A 20,798-nucleotide genomic window follows, 5' to 3' on the forward strand; every position below is an offset into this window, starting at 1 on the left:
TCCATTCACCGAAAGTTTTTTGAATGTGCGACAAAATATGCAAAAGTTATTTAGTAACCAAAAAGTGAAAATACTTTCCTAAATAGTAGCGCCACCTAGTGGCCGACCTGAAAAAGACACATAGAATATCAAATTTTTCACCAGGCCTGACAACTTTGCCAAATAAAATTGACTTTTCGTAACGTTATATGTTCAGGGGGGCAAAAACGCAGTCAAAAGTGCTAAAAATAATAAGTAAGAAGAAACATAGCAAATACAATTGGGACCTCCAGCGGCCGCTGGCTCGGTCCCTAATTAAAGGAAAACCACTATACCTGTTGAACACCAGTTCATGTTCCCATCTTCGCGCTGGTTGCTATGGGCTCCCGGCTGGTTGCTATGGGCTCCCGGCTAGTTGCTATGGACTCCTGGCTCGTCGCTAACAGGAACGAGCAGAAACTACTTCCGGGTCAAGACGGCAACCTGGTATCCACGTGAAGTATCAGAGGTTGCAAAGTAAGTAAACCGTCCAACTTTACGTTTCCTAATACATTAGCAGCTGTCATCAAATAGCCGCGGTCGTGTTTCTGGTTTGTTTGTTTGTTTCTTCATCGTTTTAACCTTTAAGCTGCTGTTTATCGTTAGCTGCTGCGAGCTAGCATGGGTTACCAAGAGTGTGCTATGAATAAACCTTTCTCATTCTGCCTGAAGTGACCGTGTTGTTACTGTTACTCATTCAAGTTGTCGTAACTCAACATGTCTGCATCCATTTTTAGGTGCCATGGACGTGTTATCTCACTCATGAACACTGACAGCACGTCCACGTACACCACCGGGACGCTGTGTTCATTGTATGTTGCAGACGGATTATGATGAGGAGGTGATCTTTGTTGCTGAAAAGTCTGCACCTAAATTCATTAATATCACCTTTGACCAGGTAATGAACGTCAGATGCAACATCAGATGTCACATCTTGAATCAGAATTCATTTAAGAGTTGCAGAAATGTACATTTTATAACACAACACCCAGCCTGGATGAATCACAAGTAGTCCACAGCTGAAGATTAAACCAGTAGAACCTGCAACTACTCTGTTGATATATAAAATAGTGATTTTCAATGCACCCAGTGTTGGTCTATTTATTTATGATTATAAACATTTCAGCCCAATCTGCTCTGTCCCCTGCAGACAAAGCGACTGGCTCTGCAAAGAGACATTGATCAGCAGTCCCAGCCTAAACAGGTAGCCAAACCCTTGGTAAGTGTTTATTGCTCTGTTAGCCACACTTGCACATACACACAGAGTATATGAGCCTGGTTCTTCAGTTTAATCTATTGTCAAAAGGTATTGTCTTGCAGTAATTGTAGTTCTCTCACCAGACAGGCCAAACATCTGTTTCTGTAGAGAAACCAGTGGAAAGGGTTAAAATGAAGATGGAGGAAGAGAAGAGTGAGGAGAATTTTGTGAAGAAGAAACTCAAGAAAGGACAAGCCTCTCTGCCTAGAGCTGATGATGCTGTTGACAATGAGAGCCTTGCAGGGATGAAGAAAGAAAAGAAGAAGAGTAAAAAAGTTGATTCAGTGGTTATAGATATAGAAGACGAGTCTCGGGATGGAGGTGGTGAAAAGGAAGAGAATAAGAAAAAGAAGAGGAAATTTGTCACAGAGTCTTCGAATGATGCCAATGGTTCTGATATCAAGAATGAAAATGACAACGACGTTATCAAAAAGAAGAAGAAGAAGAAGCAGCAGCTGGCTGAAGATGAGAATCAAGTGGAAACTGAACAGAGTTCAGTAAAGGAAGAAGATGTGGAAAAGAAACAGAAGAAGAAGGAGAAAGTAAAAACAAAGTCTGTACAAACTAAACCCGAACATGTAAAGATAGAGAAAGAGGAGGAAGAACAGCAAGCTGGAAAGGATAAACTGCCAAAGAAAGACAAGAAGGGAAAAAACAACATTTTAGTTCTAAGCACAGAGGAGACTGAGGAGCATTTTAAAGAGAAGAAGAAGAAGAAGAAGAAGAAGAAGAAGGAAACTGCTGAAGCTATGGATGGCGTGAGTGTAACAAAAAATAAAAATAAAGCTAAAACAAAAGTGGCTGAGAATAAAGTGAAGCTAGAAACACCAGAGGGAGAGATGAGTGAGGAAGTAAAAGTGAAAAAGAAGAAAACGAAAGAAACTAAAACTGTAGAAGATGGAAACGCAGCAGGAACAGGAGACAGTACGCTCAACAGCAAGAAAAAAGGAAAAAAAGAAAAGAGTAAAATAGTTTCTATGGAGGTCGGCGAAGTAGAGACAGAGCCAAAGAAGAAGAAAAGGAAAAAGGGAAAGTCAAAGGGAGAGGAGGAAGAATGTGAAGAAGCTGAGGAGCAGAGTAAGGAAACTGTCATCACAGTACCTGGGGACACAACGAACAAGAAAAGGAAGAAGATTTCCATTAAGGTGGAAACACAGGTGGAGAATGTGAGTTTTGAAACTGGTGCAAAAAAGAAGAGGAAGAAGAAGATTAAAGAAGAGGTGGAAGACCAGCATGTGAGTGTGTGTTTTCAGAGGCAATTGACAATGTGCACTGATGCTCTTTATGTTTTGCATTGGGGGGTGAACCTCTCTTGTGTTTCACTGTGTTTCAGGAGTCACCCCAGGTGGACGTGGTGTTCCTGTCAGAGAAATCTGGAAACACTGATGAGGTCACCATCAACCAGGTAAACAGGGCTCTCATTATTACAGGCTGGACAGGCAGTACCCTCATCATCAGTGTGTGACAGCTGCCTCGCTGAACTGCTGCGTGTTTCTGCTGCGGAGCTGCTGCTGCTGCCAGCCCCATGTTTCTACGCTGAGTTCGCCTTTGATAAGTACAGGACAATAAAAGCCCTGTAGTCCATCACTGTGTTAAATGTGATATTTATCGTTATGCATAAATGCAATTTGACATTGTGGGAAATGCTGAGCGTTTGATGAGAACATTGATGCCACTTTCATTTTTGTATGCTAAATATGAAGCTGCCACAAACAGCTGGTTAGCTTAGTTTAGCACCAAGACTGGAAACTGAGAACAGCTAGCCTGGTTCTGTCCAAAAATCAGCCTACCACTGTCTCTAAAGCTCACTAATTAACAACTTATATCTTGATTGTTAAGATAAGATAAACGTCTCCTGGCTGTAGTTTAACACACAAGAGTGGTATTAACCTTCTCGTCGGCACGGAAATGAAACATATTTCCCAAAATGTGGAACTATTCCTGTAACGAGAGCCAACATATAATTGTCTGTTAATGGTATTTTAACTTTTTTCACTCTGTAAATTGCTTGGTATGTCTGTTTTATTCAGTCAAGCTTGATGAAGTGTGTTTTGGTTTTTCATAGGAAAGAAGACAGGCTTTACAAATGGAGATTGACCAGGCCTCTCAACCTAAAAAAACAACCAAACCTCTGGTCAGTATTAGCGCCTTTCTCGTAAAAGATAATAAAATGGTATTATAGTATTGCACTTTCAGGAAATCTGAGGACTTGCAAGACACATGAAAGAAAGGTAAAAATTGATGCAGCAGAGTCAGAGGTGTCCTGATTTTAGTCCCCTTTGTGGGTGACGCACAGAAAACACTACATCCTACATTTATTATAATGCAACTCAGTAGCATCTTCATTAGACCCTCCCTGATGAATGCCCTCAGCTTTCCACCTCCCCAGTCTGTAACACAGGCTTACAATTTGTAGTGGACAAACGCAAGCAAGTTTTCTCAAGACTCCAGAGCTGTGGAAGACATTATAGCACACCTCATGACGAGTAAAATGAACTGAACTGCTTTGTAAAATCAGTGGAAAGCTCTTTTACTGCACGTAGTGTCTCATATTTGTCTCTGTTCCTCAGGGTTTCGGCCAGTGGAGCACCGCCCAGTTCGACAACTCTGACCAGCAGCAGAAGTTCCTCCGGCTGATGGGCGGCTTCAAAAAGGGTTTCCAGCCGGCTGCGGGGAGCACTGGAGGAGCAAACATGGCACTGGGGAAGGATGCACAGCAGCAGTTGCAGCAAGGGCTCATGGGAGATTTTGAACGTGCTCAGTCGCGCAGATTAGACTTCAGTAACAGAGGCGCAGGACTCGGATTCAGTGCACCATCCAATAAGAAGTTCTCCATCGACATCAATACATGTCGATCAGTTCGCTTTGATGACTGATCCAAGTGTGTGTGCGTTTGTAGAGATGTGTGTATGGTTGGTTAGGTTTTTTTTGTATGTGCAGTTTTAACTGTAGTAACTCAGGTTCACAAGACTATTATTCTGACTTGTATATAGGTCAGTATTAGAGATTGAACGGACAACACATTTGTACATATTGTATATTAAACATCCTTCTGCTTGAGGAGCTGGACTGAGAGAGATTGTAATTATTGTGTGATTTCAGTAGGTCATTGTTCTGCAGGATTTTCAGTCCCACTGTGTGAGCTAACACATCCACTGTATGTTTCAGATCCAGAGTGAGAACATGACAAGAACACTTTTCTGAAACTGTTTTCTTAAATTCTTTAGAATTTTTTATCCTGTTACTTTCAGTGACCATAACCATAAGATGCAGTGTTAGGTGACACACTGATTTTACCCATACTGTTGTCCTCCCACACATTCAAGTATGTTTCATGACAGATGATAGTAAGGATGTTAAGCAGTGTGTGGAGAGAAAGAATACTGGCAGCATTTTTGTGTTTGAGGTAATTTGATCATAAGGCGATTTCCCTCCAGTCCAATAGATGAGCAGCTAAAATTGAAACACACTTAAACCTTCATTACTGAAAACAAAAGCACATCCCTTAAATTAATAAAGAGGAAACATGACGGTGGTTTTGATAGTCATTTTATTCCAATCTTGCACATGAATTACATCTGTAAAGTGAAGGAAGAATAAGAAAAATCAAAGTACACTTTACTTCAAAGATAAAATGGGAACTGCTTGCTTGTTGTAGGCTCATAAGCTTTTACTTTTGATAATGTGCAGGGAAAAAAAAAGATTTGACTATCACATGTTGTACTTCAATATTCCGTGCATGGTAGCTGTTGTAATTCTGATTGAACGTTAGGCTCTAAATCACATTCATTTGCCTTTTAAACTGTCCATCAGTTACTTGAGACTGGAAAAGTTGGAAAGGAGCGACAAAAAATAAACCAGCCTGCGGAGATTAAAATATCTTTCAACTAAATTAATCTTTTTATCACTTTTATGGACAAGGCATTAAAAAAAATAAAATAAAATACAGCCCTACACGTTACATCATTCAAAAGAGGTTTCAAAGTGCAGCGCTCTTTGGTCATGTCCCCGTTATTTCAGACCAAATGCAGCCGCTCCCTTTAGAACAACCTCTCTCGTTACAACATGTTTTTGAGTTTTTTTTGTCTTTACATGAGATGGAGCCTGGACCTTTTCTTAACCAAGCCTCATATTTATGCACCCAGCAACATGCTTCATCGTTCTAGTGACATGATGATCTTCTATAATACTTCTATAATAAAACTGAGTGAATCCAGCATCTGTGAAGAACACCTTTCTTCATTACGTGCAAAATTCTGATGCTTTTAACTCAACATAGTGGTCACTTAGAAAGTTTGGCAGCTGCAATGTAACACACTGAGTGAACTGAGTCAGACAGTTCTAAACAGGTTTCCATCGGGCAATTTAAAGGCAACTTTAAAATAACCCCAGTTCCTGGCACATGCATTGAATTTAGTTTAAATTGTCTTTACAACAGTCGCTACACCGTTTAGAATACGTCCTGACAATTTGCTCTGGCGCTGCTTCTGTGTTTGTTTTTCTAGCTGGCACAATCGAATGATGACACAATGTGCAGAGGGAAAGCTATTTAAAAAAAAAAAAAAAAAACTTATGAAAGACATGAAACCAGAAGTAGCCAGCGATATGCACGTCGTCCAGTCAGTCTCTCAGGAAACAGAGTCGGGAGGCTTGACGACAAGGAGGGAGGGAAGCTGTGTGTTCCAAGTGGAAGAAAGATGTTTCAGGCCTGTAGATACTCTGGCTGCACGCGCGCCACTTTGCGGAACTCTTTGGTGTGTGTCCGTGGGCACTGCATCTCACACCAGCTGATGGGAACCATCTGGGCCCCTGATTGAAAAACAAAAAAGAAAACGTGACGTGAAAGGTGATAAAATTGAGACTAATAACATGACGTCATTATGTACAGTAGCAACTCTTCTCTCAGGTTATCTGGACTGTTACTACCACCTTGTGCTCAAACAGGATACTGTCAATCTGCTGTGCTGCATTTTTAAATATTTTACATGAAGAAAGAGAAAACACCTTGTTTAACTGAGCACTGAGAGTTACCTGATTCACTGTGTGCCACCACCACCCCCAGTTCATTCTCTGCTGTTGTCAACAGGTAGTTAGACTGCACGTCACCGAGAGAGATCTGACATCACACGTCAAGGGTTAATGCCACACAAGTAAACAGTATACACCCACCCCACTCACTCATAGTGAAATGATAATATAATTTGATGATAACTGATGGCTTGACTTCTTTGGAGGTTATTTTGTTGTTGCTGAACCTAGGTCCTTCTGAGTCTAGTTTAGTATCTTTAAAAATGAAATGAGCCGAGTAGTTGAAATCCGTCTCTTGAAAAAGCTATTTATCTGCCTTAGACCCGAGGTCAGGTGAAGGATACCACTTTTGCCAGGACAATGTCGCCAGGTCTGAAGCTTTTGTATGTCTCCACCTGTAACAATAAAGAGCATCTTAGATCAGTAACGAAGCTGCAGAAGAATACTGTAAATGATCTGATTAAATAAGTGGAGTCAAACACACCTTGTCTTTCTCTGTTGCGCGCACATCTTCTTTTCTGTAGAGACAGAGAGAGGGGGCTCAGTTTTGGGAATGATGCAGGGAAATATGACATAAAACACTTTAAGCATGGAGAAGTTTTTTTGGGGGGGGGGTTACCTGATTGTCCCTCGGAAGCGGTCTTTCAGTGGTGTGGAGCCTACATAAAGGATGTGGACCTTGGCAAACCTGGGGTTGATGCTAGTCACCTGTCCAACCAAAGAACAGTAAGGCTGAAAATAAATCTTATCTGTGCAAGATCACTTAATTTAATCATCCAATTAAGGACAAATAGCATCTGATTCCATTGCATACCTTACAGGTGACTATTGCTCCCACGTCTGGTAGTAGTTGCGTTTCTGTTTCCCTGACAACTGAGATCACTGGTAACTAGATAAGAAAAATAACATTAACATTAATGCACACGCAGGTCACAGAAAACAATTTCAGTTTGTATGATTCCAGTTCAAAACAGCCTGGAGAAATCACCTGTCACACACTAAATACAGCGCATATTTTAACGCAGTGCTGAACAAACCTATTTCAGTTCAGTCACATTCACAAATATTGCGCAACAACTTCACTCTGGCACACCTACATGCCTTACTGCTTCTGCAGCTTTCCCCACCACACCCCTCACCTCCTCTCCTTCGTTTTTTCTGAGCACATAGCCCGCTAGTGAGGAATATATGTAGCCGTGCCGCAGGTACACCCCTGTGCCGGGAATACAGTCTTCTACACTGCATAGCTTGTCACCTGGAGACAAACAAGAAGGAAAAAGTTGCACATACTGTATGTCAGAGTTTTTGTAGTAGAGGTGGAACATCTGTGCTAAAAAATATGAATAAGATACTTTTGTGGGAAGACCTTAAGCAGAGACTCTCTTTCACTGACACAATGTAATATATTTACTGAGTATGGCTTCTATTTAGGCTGTCATCTGCTACCTCAATTGATCCCAAGACAATTTACGTATTAACTTTGTATGCATTGCCAGACTTTTAACAAGAACTTTATACAGTTATAGATTGAAGACAGGGTTAGTTTTGAGACTGTGAAGAACACCCTGAAGCATGAAAACTTATCCAGAACCAAACACAGACCTGTCTGCACAGAGAATATGAATAAGCTCATACAACCTACACCTGAGTAGGACCATTATTACTCTAGAATCACCTATCTGGAGCCATTTTACTTCAGCATTAACATTAAATTCTAATATATCATCTTTACAGGCAACTGACTTCACCTCATGTTACTGTGAAAAACGGGTGTTTCCATGCACACTGACATGTCTAAAGGTCACTATCGAACCTCACATCTCGTTGACATTTCCTATTGTAAACCCACACAATCATAACAGAGAGGATTTCTCATGAGTCAAAACAAGTGAGAAGGAATGCTGCTGTCCTGCCCGAGGCGATGGGCAGGGCTGGAGAGGAAACCTGCCGTGGAAAGTAAAAGTCAACAGCTCACAGCCCTGCATAAGTATTACAATAATTACCCCTGAAACAATGGCACGTAATATCCCTGAACACACCTACGCCGTCTTATATTCAACCCATACAACTCGCCATACATGAAAAAGTAACCGAATATAACGTTAAATGTGCTTGAAGCCAAAGTCTACCTCACGCATGGCAGCTGTAAATAATTACCACGATTTCACACTGTCGGTTATTTTCTAGCAACACAGCGACGTGTACTAGAGCCAACATGAGTAACATGACACAAACGCCCTAAAGTCTGGTTTAACTCATCCTCAGTACGAGTAAATACACATTTACGGGACTCACCTGGAACACACAGCTTCATGGGCGACATGTTTTCGAGAAGAGGAGCTCGTCAGCCGATTGGCTGTGACGAAGGGCTCGCGTCGATTCTGATTGGCCGGTCTTGCACTGACAGGAAGTAAAAGAAGGACTACTTCATCCGCCATGTTTGTTGAGGCACAAGCACATGTTAATGCAACGCCGCTGCCTCTAGCAGCATAGCACAAACATACACACGAAATTCAGTGTCCTACATATGTGCAATTACTTCTACTTTTAAAACAACAACGTAAAATAATAAGAAAAATATAATGTATTCATTATAACAATCATTTTCTAATTATTGAAAATGATCAAATCAATTAAAAAGATGCCACTTGGGGCAGGTTTGTCCATTAATATGGAATTTTCCAATTTAAAGGTCCAGTTTAGGAGACTGAATATAATCTATGTCTGTATTCATTTGTGTATAATCACATGAATATAGGAACTGTTATGATTTTGTTACCTTAGAATGAGTTTGTCCTCTTCCACAGAGGCTACCATGTTGAACCTGCATGTACACAGTAGCTCATGGCTGTTTTTTTAGCGACCACCGTAGTTTCTCCTATGCCCTTGGAAGGCTGAGTAGTATTTAAATGGTTGCAATCTGCAACTTCACCACTAGATGCCACTAAAGTCTACACACTGGTCTTTTAGTACCAGGTAAACTTTACAATCTAGTAAGACATTGTTTTTTTAGTACACAATGACAAACACGGTGTCAATCATTTCACATTTGCAGATTCTGTCCTAAAGCATCAACTTGAGGAAGTAGACTCAGATTTGTGCTTCATTTGTTGATGTGTGCATGTTATTTAGCATCTGAATGTCTGTATCTTTCTTTCATATGTAGCTGTAAGTACACTATTCTTAGTATAGTGACTAGTCGCATCAATAGCAACTTTACAGTGTACTTTTATGTTTATTTGTATGTAAATAAATGTAAAATGTAAATGTTATAATGTATGTCATGTATGTTTTGTATTTTGTATGCTACTGGATACTTGAATTTCACTCGGGATAAATAAAGTCTATCAATCTATCTATCTATTATTAATAACATATATTTATATTTAATAATTTATGTATTTATTTAATCCTGTGGTCAGTATAACATCGCTCTAATAATACACTCCATGTATGTAATGTAGTCTCCTTTTAAAACTAATATATTTACTATTAGTTTTTATAAAAGACGGTACCATTTTTTTCATAACCATAATTATTAAGGACAGAGTGGACACTTACTGTATACTGGAAAATGACATCAGACGCTGGTAAAATATTTCATCACATAATTGTTCACAACATTTATTCATTTTTTCACAATTCCACAGCAAACAGAAATCAGCAGTGCAGAGCATATCAACTTTAACAACAGCCAGTGTTACTTTAAGGACTATACTGTTCCCTCTGAGCTTCACCTACATGGATCGTAAATAGGAAGGAATACTTGGGAACGACTCTGCAGGGTTAGTCTATGTTTGCTCCTCTCGCTGGTCCCTAATTTTGCATTTTGGTCAGTGCTTAAACCATATTACATCTGATATCCATTGTCTAATTATGAACTGTATGTTTCAGGATGTAAAGACCAATCAAATCAAACTTCAGATTGTATGTCTGTGTGAAAGCTGGGTATTATCAAAATAAAGTGTACATTGTATGTCTGTGTGTGCGCAAGTCTGTGATGACAACAGTAACGGTAAATGACCTTGTAATAACTTGATAACTTAACAGCAGATGATTGATCTATACTCAAGCCCATCGGGGGGGTGGGGGAGATAATCTATTTCTTGGCTTTTCCCTGAGCAGCTACAGCCTCCATTGCCTTCTTGACGGTCTCCTCATCTCCCAGGAACTGCATGGGTCCTAAAGGCTTCAGGTTCTTGTCCAGCTCGTACACAATGGGGATACCTGTGGGCAGGTTCAGCTCCATGATAGCCTCTTCTGACATACCTGGGAAAGAATAACAGATGTAACCATTTGAAATGGTTTATTAGGTGTTCAACAGCTGATGCTAGCCAAGTATGATGGCAAAAACGAAAGTTGTTCACAAATGTTTTTAAAGTGTAACAAGCACATGAAACCCAATCAAAGTTTTTTCAACCAATGAAGACAGATGAATATTGTGCTTTTAATGGATGGTATGGATATTATCTAACCATCAAACCCACTAGTCCCATTTTTGTAGAACAGATGGTAAATGTGACCGTGCCTGAAGACACAGAAGCAGGCGGGGGTTTAATGGAGCTGACAGTGTTCCTGATGTAAAAAGAAAATTAAGAACCCTATTTGTTTTTCTTACAATGTTGTGTCACCAGTTGTTTGAGCATTTTCAACACTTGGACAGAAATTAAACCCTCAGCTGAAACAGCAGTAGTATTATAAATTCAGTTTAATTAAAAGAAAGTCATAAGCTGCAACACTAGAGATAAATCAAGTATGAGTCCCACAGAGAGCTATAAGAAAGACTCAATCACTGAAATTAAAATACTTCAGGCTGCACCAATTGAGTTTTTCAGAATCTGTAATCAGTTCAGACTGGGATTTTATAAAATAACCCCCTTCATTTTTTTAATTACACAGGGAACTCCTTGATTCAGTGTTGAATAATATTAAGGTTGTCAATTAATGCAAACTTTCTTGCCGCTTTGTCTCTTACCCTCCAGATGCTTGACGATGCCCCGGAGACTGTTGCCATGGGCAGCAATCAGCACCCTTTTTCCCTCTTTGATCTGTGGAACGATCTCTTCATTCCAGAAGGGCAGTGCCCTGGCGATAGTGTCCTTGAGACTCTCACAGCTGGGAAGCTGGTCCTCGGTCAGGTCGGCATAACGCCGGTCCTACAACGAAAGAGAAAGTTAATGTTGTAGATGTAGACTTAGACCGATGTATTAAAGATGTCTGCATTTATAACAGACAAAGACCCTTCAGTACTCTCCTGTGGCCTCACCTTGCTTATGTTCTGATAGAAATCATGATCCTCATCCATGGACGGGGGAGGAATGTCAAAGGAACGCCTCCAGATCTTAACCTGGGCCTCTCCGTGTTTAGCTGCGGTTTCAGCCTTGTTCAGCCCAGTCAGGCCACCGTAGTGACGCTCATTGAGGCGCCAGGTCCGGTGGACGGGCAGCCACATCTGGTCGATGCTGTCCAGAACAAACCACAGGGTGCGGATGGCCCTCTTCAGGACAGAGGTGTAGCAAATATCGAATTCATAGCCAGCGTCTGAGGGGAATCAGAGACAGGACACAAAACAGACAATAAATGCAAGTGTTCACTGGCATTTGTAAGTGCAGGGCAGCATTCAAATCAAATGTATTTTTTGCTACAGAGAGGAAAAATTATGATTCAAGCTACATTACACTCAACCCACTGAGTGCCTGCGCTGTGTACTGCTTCTCTCCTAACATTTATACATTTGCTTTTGCTTAGTCAAAGGCAGTGCTACATCATGGGACTCTGCAGGATGTGCCCACAGAGGATTTCTGGGTCACACAGGCAACCAACAGAAAGAAACACCTAGAATAATATAATGTGGACAGCTAAAAGGAGTACAGTAAAACTGTTCTGGTGTTTCCCTTTCCCCTCCACAGTGGATAGCAGCATTACCCTCAGTAAAGAGCAGTAATCTACACTGATATCAGAAACTTCTTTGCTCAGCAGTCTGGTCTTATTCTCCATTAATCCTCAGATCTGAAAGACAAATCTTTCCATTGATCATCCCTAAAAGTAGTGACATCTTTTGATACAACCCGCTATTCCACAAATACAGATAATCTGCTGTTAGTGCGTGACCACATTTTGTACTTGACTTGATGTCATCAGATGCCAGTGTTTAGTGTTGGTCTAAGTTGTGGCTGAATCTGTGGGACATTACATCTGAATGAGTATGTCTGAGATGCACATTTGAAAAAGTACCTACACTCCAGTAAAATCCCCATGAGTATCTGTCAGTAGATGGCACCTCTGCTGATACATTCATTCCACATTACACATTAAATCATTTGTCATTTCTCTTTACTGGAAGTGGTTGTGGTAAGGGAAACCTACAATATGGAGCACCAAGGGCCTCCATACTGTCTAACTGGTGTGTGGGAGCATCATGGGCTCTGTGCCAGACTGACAGAGGTTTTATTCAACCATTTACAACATCTAAATTCTCCTACAAATGTGTGCCCACTCCAGTTTATGTCTTTCTTCAGAACCATCCAGCCCAATAAAGAATACAATGATCTAGCCACCACCCTCCCCCGACTCTCTCCCTCTCCTCCCCTGCTGCTGGCTAGTCTTGTGTCGCAGTGGGCCGACTACCTGTTTCCCCATCCGGCAGAGTTGCATAAGCTCGCAACGGCTTAATCCAATGACCGAGAGAAAGCCCGATTAGGCCCTGTGACAGTACCTTTCAGCGCCTGTCCTCCTCTCTTCGCCTCATGCTCCCCGGTCTCACTCAGGTCCGCGTCGAACCAGCCGCAGAAGCGGTTCTCCTGGTTCCAGCAGCTCTCTCCATGGCGGATCAGGACCAGCTTGTACGCAGCCATCCTCACACCGATGCCCTCTGCGCTGTATTTCCGGAATATTTGGAGTGAGTGACTCTTCCTCAAATGCGGCAGCAGTGTCCGCAGATTAATCCTGATCTCGCTGCAACTCCGAAAAAGGCTGCAAAGACCCGGGCGCGGTATTTTCTTAGTAGCCTGGAGGGATAGACTGCGGCGGGTGTAGGTTTGTAGAGTTATCTGGTCGGTCTCGAACTTGGCAGAGCTCACGACCCGAGCTCTCTTCCTGCTGGTTTCCACCAATCAGAAGACGAACTGTGAGCGCCGGAGGAGGAGGGAGGCAGGAGGATGCGCACAGCGGCACGTCCACACGCCCAGCAGTGCGTCCTGCTGCAGGCTGGAGTTACAGCATCAGTGTGGAGAAACTGCCTTTTCACACCAATAAACCTCGTGAATGGTCATCATAGTAAGTGGAAAGCGTATACACATCTTCAAATACCAGTCACAAGATATTCACAGACTGCCCAAACAACAGCAACATCTCTAATCATTTGCTTTTTTATTTATTATCTGAGAGGCAGCACCAGCAAACTGCACATTATTCTCATCATCCCATAAACACCAAGTGGGGCAGTGTTTAAGCTTGGACTTGGATCAGCCTTACAAAGAAAGTGAGGATTATTACAGATAATATGTTTATTGTTAAGTCTGAACACAGAAAAACACACATTAAACAGCTTTGAAAGAAACGTATTCATTTACTATTATAGTGGTAAGTCAGAGACCTGAAAGAGTTTGCTTTTTGCTCATGAAGACTAATGAGGACCTCATGGACGTGACTTGGACTTCCCCAGCTATGACAGACACTGACTGTATTACTCACTGGATTTTCAAAGTAGATTGGTTGTGCTGGGGTGTGGCAGTCTTGAGTTTTTCAGAAGACCCTCATTCAAACCAGAATCTGCCCAGCTGATGTGTTGCTTGTGACACTAAATTACAAGAGATCAGTAAATCTGTAAATAATGTTAGAAAGAGTTCAGTCTAGACCTGCTCTGTTTGAAAAGTGTCCTGAGATAACTTCTGTTATGAATTGGCGCTATACAAATAAAATTGAATTGAATTTAATTGAATTGAATCAGATATTACCATCCCTGACCTTTGACCTTCCAATGTCAGTGGGAGTAGTAACAATTTGCCATTCATCATTTATAGGAGCAAAACAAGGAGTCAAGAGTCCATAGTCTTGGGACCATCATTATAAACCTATGCCTTTGCTATTTTGCCTTTGTTAGGTAGAATACAGCAGGCAGGGAAGGACTGGAAGAGAGTTAATGTGTAGCAAAAGTCTTACCCACATGTTCCCCACAATACCGTGCGTTTTAACTTTTTTGTGTGCTGCTGCTCTCCTTTGATTGGCAGGGAGAAATGAGTCACCACCACAGCCATGCAGATGGAACAGCACCTACACTTCTGTTGTGTCATCACAAATACAACCAATGTGCTTCTCAGCAACAAGACACTCAAAGTGTAGTCTGAAGGTTGTCTCACTGTCAGACTGCAGTCAGACTTCAATGTCATTCTCAGTGAAACAGTGCTCCTCCTCTATGGCTTTTATTAAGACATACTTGTTGACATTACTGAACAAAAACAGGAACAGGCTGATCTTGAAGATATTAAATTGTCCTGGGACACAGGAAATAAAATAAAAAACTAAAATCAGTTTAAACTAAAAAAAAAATGATGTAGATGATTGATGATTATCCAAATCCATTGAATCTTGACGTTGTCAAATACAATCACTCTGTTGTCACTCTGTTAATGTAGGGTGTAATCACACCACGGAGCCAACATGTTTTCTCGAGATTTACCAATCTGATAACTGCAAGTAAAACGATTATTGTTCAGTATTTATCAAAGGCTTTTTATATGGATTTAATTGATTGGGTTAACTGTGGTGTCACGTGTCTTCTGAGGGCAGAATGATTCTATCCAATCAGCGCAGGAGATTAGGTTGTTGACTGGACCCTCTGGACGCTGATTGGTTAAAAATCTAAACACTGACCGTGTCCCGCCTCTTCCCGGAAGCTGACAGTCATCTGACTTTTCTTTTTTTCCCTATGTTTCCTTGTTAGCCAGCGTCAGTACTAGCCAACAAAACAACCGTCCCACTTTCTTTCCCTCTAATATTTCGTCCTCTTTTCTGTTTCTTCGCTTTCTCCAGGAGTTAAAATAACTTCCCGCCCCCCTCCAAAATCATGGACGAGACGAGTCCGCTTGTCTCTCCGCTCCGGGACTCCGGTGATTTCAGCTACTGTCCCACAGAGCCCACTAGTCCCCGGGGCGCGTTTGGAAGCACACCGGGCTCGGTGGTGCGCATCCCGGCCGGCAGTCCGGGGCGCAGCCGTGAGAGACAGCCACTTCTGGATCGGGACCGTGGGAGCTCGCCCCGGGAGCCCCACAGGAACGAGTTCCCGGAGGATCCCGAGTTCAGAGAGATCATCCGAAAGGCCGAGCGAGCCATAGAGGAGGGGATCTACCCGGAGAGGATCTACCAAGGATCCAGTGGAAGCTATTTTGTGAAAGACTCACAGGGGGTAAGACGAGAAGCTGCTAACATATTTTATATCTACCGATTACTGACCGTTGTGGGAATGCTTACAGTCCGTTTAGCTGTGTTATGGGTGGTCTGTGAAATGTGTTTGTGTCTGATGCAATGACTGAAAGACTGTTTTGTAGTGGCTTCTAGGAAAGGCCTCTTCCAACTAGTCTGTGATGACTTGGCAAATAGGGTGTAAGGCATGTAAACACAACGTGAACCTACAATTCCCAGTTTAAACTAATAAACAACCAGTTCTTAGAATGGAAAATAATATAATGCATTTAATCCTCCACCAAGGTGGTGCTTGGGCTGTCTGCCAGTTCATAAATAAACATACAGCACTTATCAGCAACACTGACAGAGTCAATGGAGCAAACCACTTGCCTGGCTGGATAAATGACTTCTTATAAAAATGAATTGTAGTCAAAGTCATCCTGTAGCACCCTAAAGAGTTTAGGTGATGTAAGCTTTCCTGGTGATATACAGAGCCCCCCTCCCTCCCTCCCTCACCCCCTCCCTCACCCTCTCCCTCACCCTATAACCCCTTTAATCAGAAACATACAGACAACTTGTAAAATTAGCTGGCTTACACCAAAGCTGTATATATTTTGCATGTGTTTCTTGAATTAACTTTTTGACCCAGTTGCTCACCTCCCCCTTAAATGCTTTTATTATCAGTGTGACTGCGGCTGTGCTGGCAGGTGTTCATCTCAGCTCATTCTGCTGAGGCAGGTAGTCAGTAAACGTCCATCTCTGACCAGCTGTCACAATGACTTTGTCAACAAAAACAACACAGTCACAGATAAGATACTCGTCACCCATTATTTCACAAAGTCTTGAATATCTAATCAAACAGAAGATGCTGAGCGCACATGTCTGCATGTTTGCTGCAGCACTTGTTTATTTTTGCAAGTGTTTTACAAAGTGCTATTACAGAACAGGCAATCAACACACAATTGACAATTATAGAGCATTGTCACCCTTCACAACACCTCCTGACTTTCTCTAATCATGCCAGCTTAATGACAGTAAACTTTGATCAGTACTGCTGGAGCCATCCAGCAGAAGTCTTGAGCAACACACTGATACAGTCTTCCAACTGTGCCCCTATCTACACTGTTGTGTTCAGTCCAAGTTATAAAAAAGGAAGTGTGTCATTGGATTTACTGAAAGCTTACAAAACAGAGTATTTTAGGCTGAGTGTGTTAGTTTTTTACTCAATGACCCACTCGTCTTACTTCTTACTGTAGTTAGTCACCAGTGTGCTTAGTAGTCATGTGCTAGCTCTCTGTGAGGATATAATTCTCTTCAATGGCCAAGTTTCATGTCGTAATCGGTGTGTGTGTGTGTGTGTGTGTGTGTGTGTGTGTGTGTGTGTGTGTGTGTGTGTGTGTGTGTGTGTGTAATAGCGTAATGCAACATGTGATTTCTATAACTTAAAAGTGATACTGCACCCATAATTTATCTTTTGCTTGTACTTTTCACAAACAACTTCAGTCAGTTACAGTGGATCTTAAGTTTTACTGTATAACAAATATCATTTTAAAACACTCCTGCAGCATATTCCACCTTTACCATACCTGAACGTATTTCCTTTTTGGATTTGGAACCTCTCTGTCTGATCTCTCTTCCCCAACTTTCACTTTCTCCACTCTACCTCCCTCTACAGAAAATCATCGGCGTGTTCAAACCTAAGAATGAAGAGCCCTATGGTCAGCTGAACCCAAAGTGGACTAAGTGGCTCCAGAAGCTGTGTTGTCCCTGCTGTTTTGGCCGCGACTGTTTGGTCCTGAACCAGGGTTACCTCTCTGAGGCTGGGGCCAGCCTGGTCGATCAGAAACTGGAGCTCAACATCGTTCCCAGGACCAAGGTACAAACACGCACGCTGCTGCCTCTGCATTACAAAAGCAGCAAACTATTTGGCAAATGCCCCCTCTCTTAAACAATCTTTTGCACTATAGGTTGTGTACCTGGCGAGTGAAACATTCAACTACAGTGCCATAGACAGGGTGAAGTCTCGAGGAAAGAGGCTAGCCCTGGAGAAGGTGCCTAAAGTGGGCCAGCGCTTCCACAGGATTGGACTGCCACCCAAGGTCTAGAAGTTATTATGTGTTTATAATTAATTTCTGACATAAGATTTCATTTTAGCTGCAACGGAAATACACAAATCTGCTGTGACAATGACAACAATACAAAAAAGCAACAGTTTAAAAGTTTCTAATAATTAGTAATTTCACTACAAGATCCATTTTGATTCTGGGGCTTTCAATCCAAAAAAAGTCATTTTGTGTGAAGGGTTTTCAGGGGCATTACAGTGTAAAAGACTCCAGAGAATACAGTGTCTAACAGAAAGACCCCGACTCTTCGACCAGGTCGGTTCCTTCCAGCTCTTTGTTGATGGATACAAGGATGCAGATTTCTGGCTGCGGAGGTTCGAAGCAGAGACTTTGCCCGAAAACACCAACCGTCAGCTCCAGCTGCAGTTTGAGCGGCTTGTAGTCCTCGATTACATCATCAGGAACACAGGCACGTAGTCACACTGCTCAGCACAAACTGCATTACTCTGGTTTGATTGGGAGTTTTGAATTAGAGTCATTTTGCTTTGGTATTCTTCTAGACAGGGGAAATGACAACTGGTTGCTGAAGTATGACTGTCCCATGGACACTGTTGGGAATAGGGTGAGGACACAGACACAGTGTTGACATTAATGTTTTTTAAATGCTGATCCCAATGGTGGAATATGTCTTTAATTGATACCTTATATATATATATATATATATATATATATATATATATATATATCTCCATAGGACACAGACTGGGTGGTAGTAAAGGATCCCATCATCAAGCTGGCAGCTATAGACAACGGTCTCGCCTTCCCCCTCAAACACCCTGATTCCTGGAGAGCCTGTAAGCACCAACACGGATACTTCAGTCACTGCTCTGATATTTCTGTTTTATTACTCTTCTTTTTGTCCCTTTTTGATTGCAAATGTTTCTTTAAAGATTTCCCCCAAAACATGCTAAAATGCATCAGCTATTGCATCGCTGTAGTATTAACTTTCCAGCTGTAAAGACAGGTAGTGTACATAATCATTAACACATAGTTTTGTTGTCCAATCATCAGACCCGTTCTACTGGGCGTGGCTTTCCCAGGCCAAAGTTCCTTTCTCCCAGGAAATCAGAGAGCTGGTCATGCCCAAACTCTCCGACCCAAATTTCATCAAAGACCTGGAAGAGGACTTGTATGAATTATTCAAGGTAAGGAGGGATTCGGATTCAGTGTTCAGTATCATTTCAGAATGACGTGGAAATTATGTAAGCAAGTGGAATGTGAGAATGTGGATGAGAAATGGTTGCGGGAAATAAATAAGAGGACATGTGAGATGGAGAGAAAGGTGACTCAGTTCTGTGGCTGTGAACATTATGTATAACATCTGTTTATCATCTGCTGTGTCTCACAGAAAGACCCTGGTTTCGACAGAGGACAGTTTCACAAACAAGTAGCCGTAATGAGGGGGCAGGTGAGGTCAATCTCTTTGCTTTAAAGCATAAATTCACCTAAGTGTTTTTGTTTTAACATGTTTTTCTTTCTCTTCCTTTATTCCAAGATCCTGAACCTGTGCCAAGCCCTGAAGGATGGTAAAACACCCCTGCAGCTGGTCCAGATGCCGCCAGTAATCGTCGAAACAGCCAGAGCACCTCAGAGAGCCAACAGTGAGTCCTACACACAGAGTTTCCAGAGCAGGAGACCCTTCTTCACCTGGTGGTAGGAGCGACTCCACGAAGAGGAAGAGGAGGAACAGCAGGAAGCCGGAGCGAGGAAAGGGATTGAGGAGTGTTGATGCGCAGATGGAAGACGGGACAGAATGTGAGAGCACAGGTTTTCTGTTCTGGAAATGGAACTAGTCATCACCCTCCCCTCCCCTCCTCTCTTTATGGATATTTTGGTTACAAAGAGTGAGTGGGCGTAGAGATATGAGGCCAAAAGAGGAAGAATTTCATAACATATCTTCCCTATCTGCCTCTGTGCCTTGTGTGGATGTCAAAGAAGAATTAACGCCTAAATGATGAAGATTCTGTACCTTCCCTGCGAGAGAGAAAGATTTCAGCGAGACTTGTCTTTTGGACTCCTGGGTGCACGCAATGTTTGCTCACACACATGCACACTGCTCAGAAGCCTCTCGTGCTTTGTTTTTGGATGGGAGGTGTTGCATTCCATGTTTTTGTTTTTCTCTTCATACCTCTCTGCCTTGTAACATTGACCTACATATTCCCTCCCATGCATTTAAGAGCCCTGGGCTGGGGTAAGCAGTGGTGCCACTAGTAAAGATTGGCATTTAATTTTTTTTTTTTTATAAATAGGAGAAGTGTTCATGGTGGTTAAGTTTTGAAGATTTTTAGGAACTGGTGTGTATGTCACACAGTGAACACAAGCCATGTGAACTGGTTTCACAGTTTCACACTGCTCCTCCTAACTGTTCAGATTAGGATCTGTAAGCCATCTGGGTGATGTTGGAAAGCAGAAGCACTCTTGGTTAAAGAAACAAACTCTTTGTTAAGCTTATGACTGGCTCGCCTAATTTTTCTTCTTTCACTGATGAGTTAAATCATTGGTGAAGAGGACCACATTATCTCGTCTGCAAGCAGGCAGAGGGGGGGTTGGTGAGTCCCAGTCCACAAGCTCCTGCTCGTCTCGGCTGTGTTGGTTTTTGTTCATTTTCTGGCTCGTGGGGTTGGACCTTGGTAAACAACAAAGTGACTTCCTGCTGTACTGAACTGACATGAAATGTATTGTGACAATGCACTGTATAATTTGTATGTAATATTTAATGATAGATTATAATTAAAACATATTCCATTAATACAAATGAGTTGTGTGTTTGTGAATGAGAGGTTTACACACACACACACACACACACACACACACACACACACACAGACACACACACACACACACACACACACACACGCACGCACGCACACACACACACACACACACACACACACACACACACACACACACACACACACACACACAAAGCACTGTGGCTTTACCGTATTCTGACCATGCACACTGGCTAT

The 20,798-nt window shown here is 42.0% G+C and overlaps 4 protein-coding genes across 6 annotated transcripts; 2 read left to right on the plus strand and 2 right to left on the minus strand.

Moving 5' to 3' along the window:
• The first annotated feature begins 411 nt into the window (after positions 1-411).
• Positions 412-4,806, plus strand: knop1 (lysine-rich nucleolar protein 1). Of its 3 annotated transcripts, none has more exons than XM_051385073.1 (7): positions 412-495; positions 756-916; positions 1,169-1,237; positions 1,360-2,511; positions 2,610-2,681; positions 3,342-3,410; positions 3,847-4,806. In XM_051385073.1, the coding sequence occupies exons 2-7, from the start codon at positions 833-835 to the stop codon at positions 4,150-4,152; spliced, it is 1,752 nt and encodes a 583-aa protein (XP_051241033.1). In that variant the 5' UTR covers positions 412-495; positions 756-832; the 3' UTR covers positions 4,153-4,806. The 3 variants fall into 3 exon arrangements, with proteins under 3 accessions (XP_051241033.1, XP_051241034.1, XP_051241035.1); XM_051385074.1 differs by having other exon boundaries at positions 1,169-1,222; XM_051385075.1 differs by lacking the exon at positions 412-495 and having other exon boundaries at positions 855-916; positions 1,364-2,511.
• A 2-nt stretch (positions 4,807-4,808) lies between these two features.
• Positions 4,809-8,712, minus strand: exosc1 (exosome component 1). Its single transcript, XM_051385090.1, has 8 exons — positions 8,600-8,712; positions 7,444-7,559; positions 7,119-7,193; positions 6,924-7,012; positions 6,789-6,822; positions 6,649-6,699; positions 6,308-6,392; positions 4,809-6,085 (listed from the first exon to the last, which is right to left on the minus strand). The coding sequence occupies exons 1-8, from the start codon at positions 8,625-8,627 to the stop codon at positions 5,979-5,981; spliced, it is 585 nt and encodes a 194-aa protein (XP_051241050.1). The 5' UTR covers positions 8,628-8,712; the 3' UTR covers positions 4,809-5,978.
• A 1,190-nt stretch (positions 8,713-9,902) lies between these two features.
• On the minus strand, positions 9,903-13,424 carry pgam1b (phosphoglycerate mutase 1b). The gene is made up of 4 exons (XM_051385087.1): positions 13,020-13,424; positions 11,571-11,845; positions 11,280-11,460; positions 9,903-10,573 (listed from the first exon to the last, which is right to left on the minus strand). The coding sequence occupies exons 1-4, from the start codon at positions 13,156-13,158 to the stop codon at positions 10,404-10,406; spliced, it is 765 nt and encodes a 254-aa protein (XP_051241047.1). The 5' UTR covers positions 13,159-13,424; the 3' UTR covers positions 9,903-10,403.
• A 1,787-nt stretch (positions 13,425-15,211) lies between these two features.
• pi4k2a (phosphatidylinositol 4-kinase type 2 alpha) lies at positions 15,212-20,584 on the plus strand. The gene is made up of 9 exons (XM_051385079.1): positions 15,212-15,707; positions 17,382-17,582; positions 17,674-17,805; positions 18,085-18,242; positions 18,334-18,391; positions 18,524-18,623; positions 18,841-18,974; positions 19,178-19,237; positions 19,325-20,584. The coding sequence occupies exons 1-9, from the start codon at positions 15,369-15,371 to the stop codon at positions 19,484-19,486; spliced, it is 1,344 nt and encodes a 447-aa protein (XP_051241039.1). The 5' UTR covers positions 15,212-15,368; the 3' UTR covers positions 19,487-20,584.
• The last annotated feature ends 214 nt before the right edge of the window (positions 20,585-20,798 follow it).

The sequence above is a fragment of the Dicentrarchus labrax genome, unplaced genomic scaffold, assembly GCF_905237075.1.
Source record: "Dicentrarchus labrax unplaced genomic scaffold, dlabrax2021, whole genome shotgun sequence".
Lineage (NCBI taxonomy): Eukaryota > Metazoa > Chordata > Actinopteri > Moronidae > Dicentrarchus > Dicentrarchus labrax.

Excerpts from the sequence above, each read along its gene's own strand:
- knop1 (XM_051385073.1), top strand. The coding sequence starts at position 833 with ATGTTGCAGACGGATTATGATGAGGAGGTGATCTTTGTTGCTGAAAAG. Across the intron at positions 917-1,168 it reads TTAATATCACCTTTGACCAG|ACAAAGCGACTGGCTCTGCA; the intron begins GTAATGAACGTC and ends TGTCCCCTGCAG. Across the intron at positions 2,682-3,341 it reads ATGAGGTCACCATCAACCAG|GAAAGAAGACAGGCTTTACA; the intron begins GTAAACAGGGCT and ends GGTTTTTCATAG.
- exosc1 (XM_051385090.1), bottom strand. The coding sequence starts at position 8,627 with ATGTCGCCCATGAAGCTGTGTGTTCCAG. Across the intron at positions 6,823-6,923 it reads CGCTTCCGAGGGACAATCAG|AAAAGAAGATGTGCGCGCAA; the intron begins GTAACCCCCCCC and ends CTGTCTCTACAG. Across the intron at positions 6,700-6,788 it reads GCGCAACAGAGAAAGACAAG|GTGGAGACATACAAAAGCTT; the intron begins GTGTGTTTGACT and ends TTATTGTTACAG.
- pgam1b (XM_051385087.1), bottom strand. The coding sequence starts at position 13,158 with ATGGCTGCGTACAAGCTGGTCCTGATCCGCCATGGAGAGAGCTGCTGG. Across the intron at positions 11,846-13,019 it reads AGGAGGACAGGCGCTGAAAG|ACGCTGGCTATGAATTCGAT; the intron begins GTACTGTCACAG and ends GATTCCCCTCAG. Across the intron at positions 11,461-11,570 it reads TCTATCAGAACATAAGCAAG|GACCGGCGTTATGCCGACCT; the intron begins GTGAGGCCACAG and ends CTTTCGTTGTAG.
- pi4k2a (XM_051385079.1), top strand. The coding sequence starts at position 15,369 with ATGGACGAGACGAGTCCGCTTGTCTCTCCGCTCCGGGACTCCGGTGAT. Across the intron at positions 15,708-17,381 it reads TTGTGAAAGACTCACAGGGG|AAAATCATCGGCGTGTTCAA; the intron begins GTAAGACGAGAA and ends CTCCCTCTACAG. Across the intron at positions 18,975-19,177 it reads ACTTGTATGAATTATTCAAG|AAAGACCCTGGTTTCGACAG; the intron begins GTAAGGAGGGAT and ends TGTGTCTCACAG.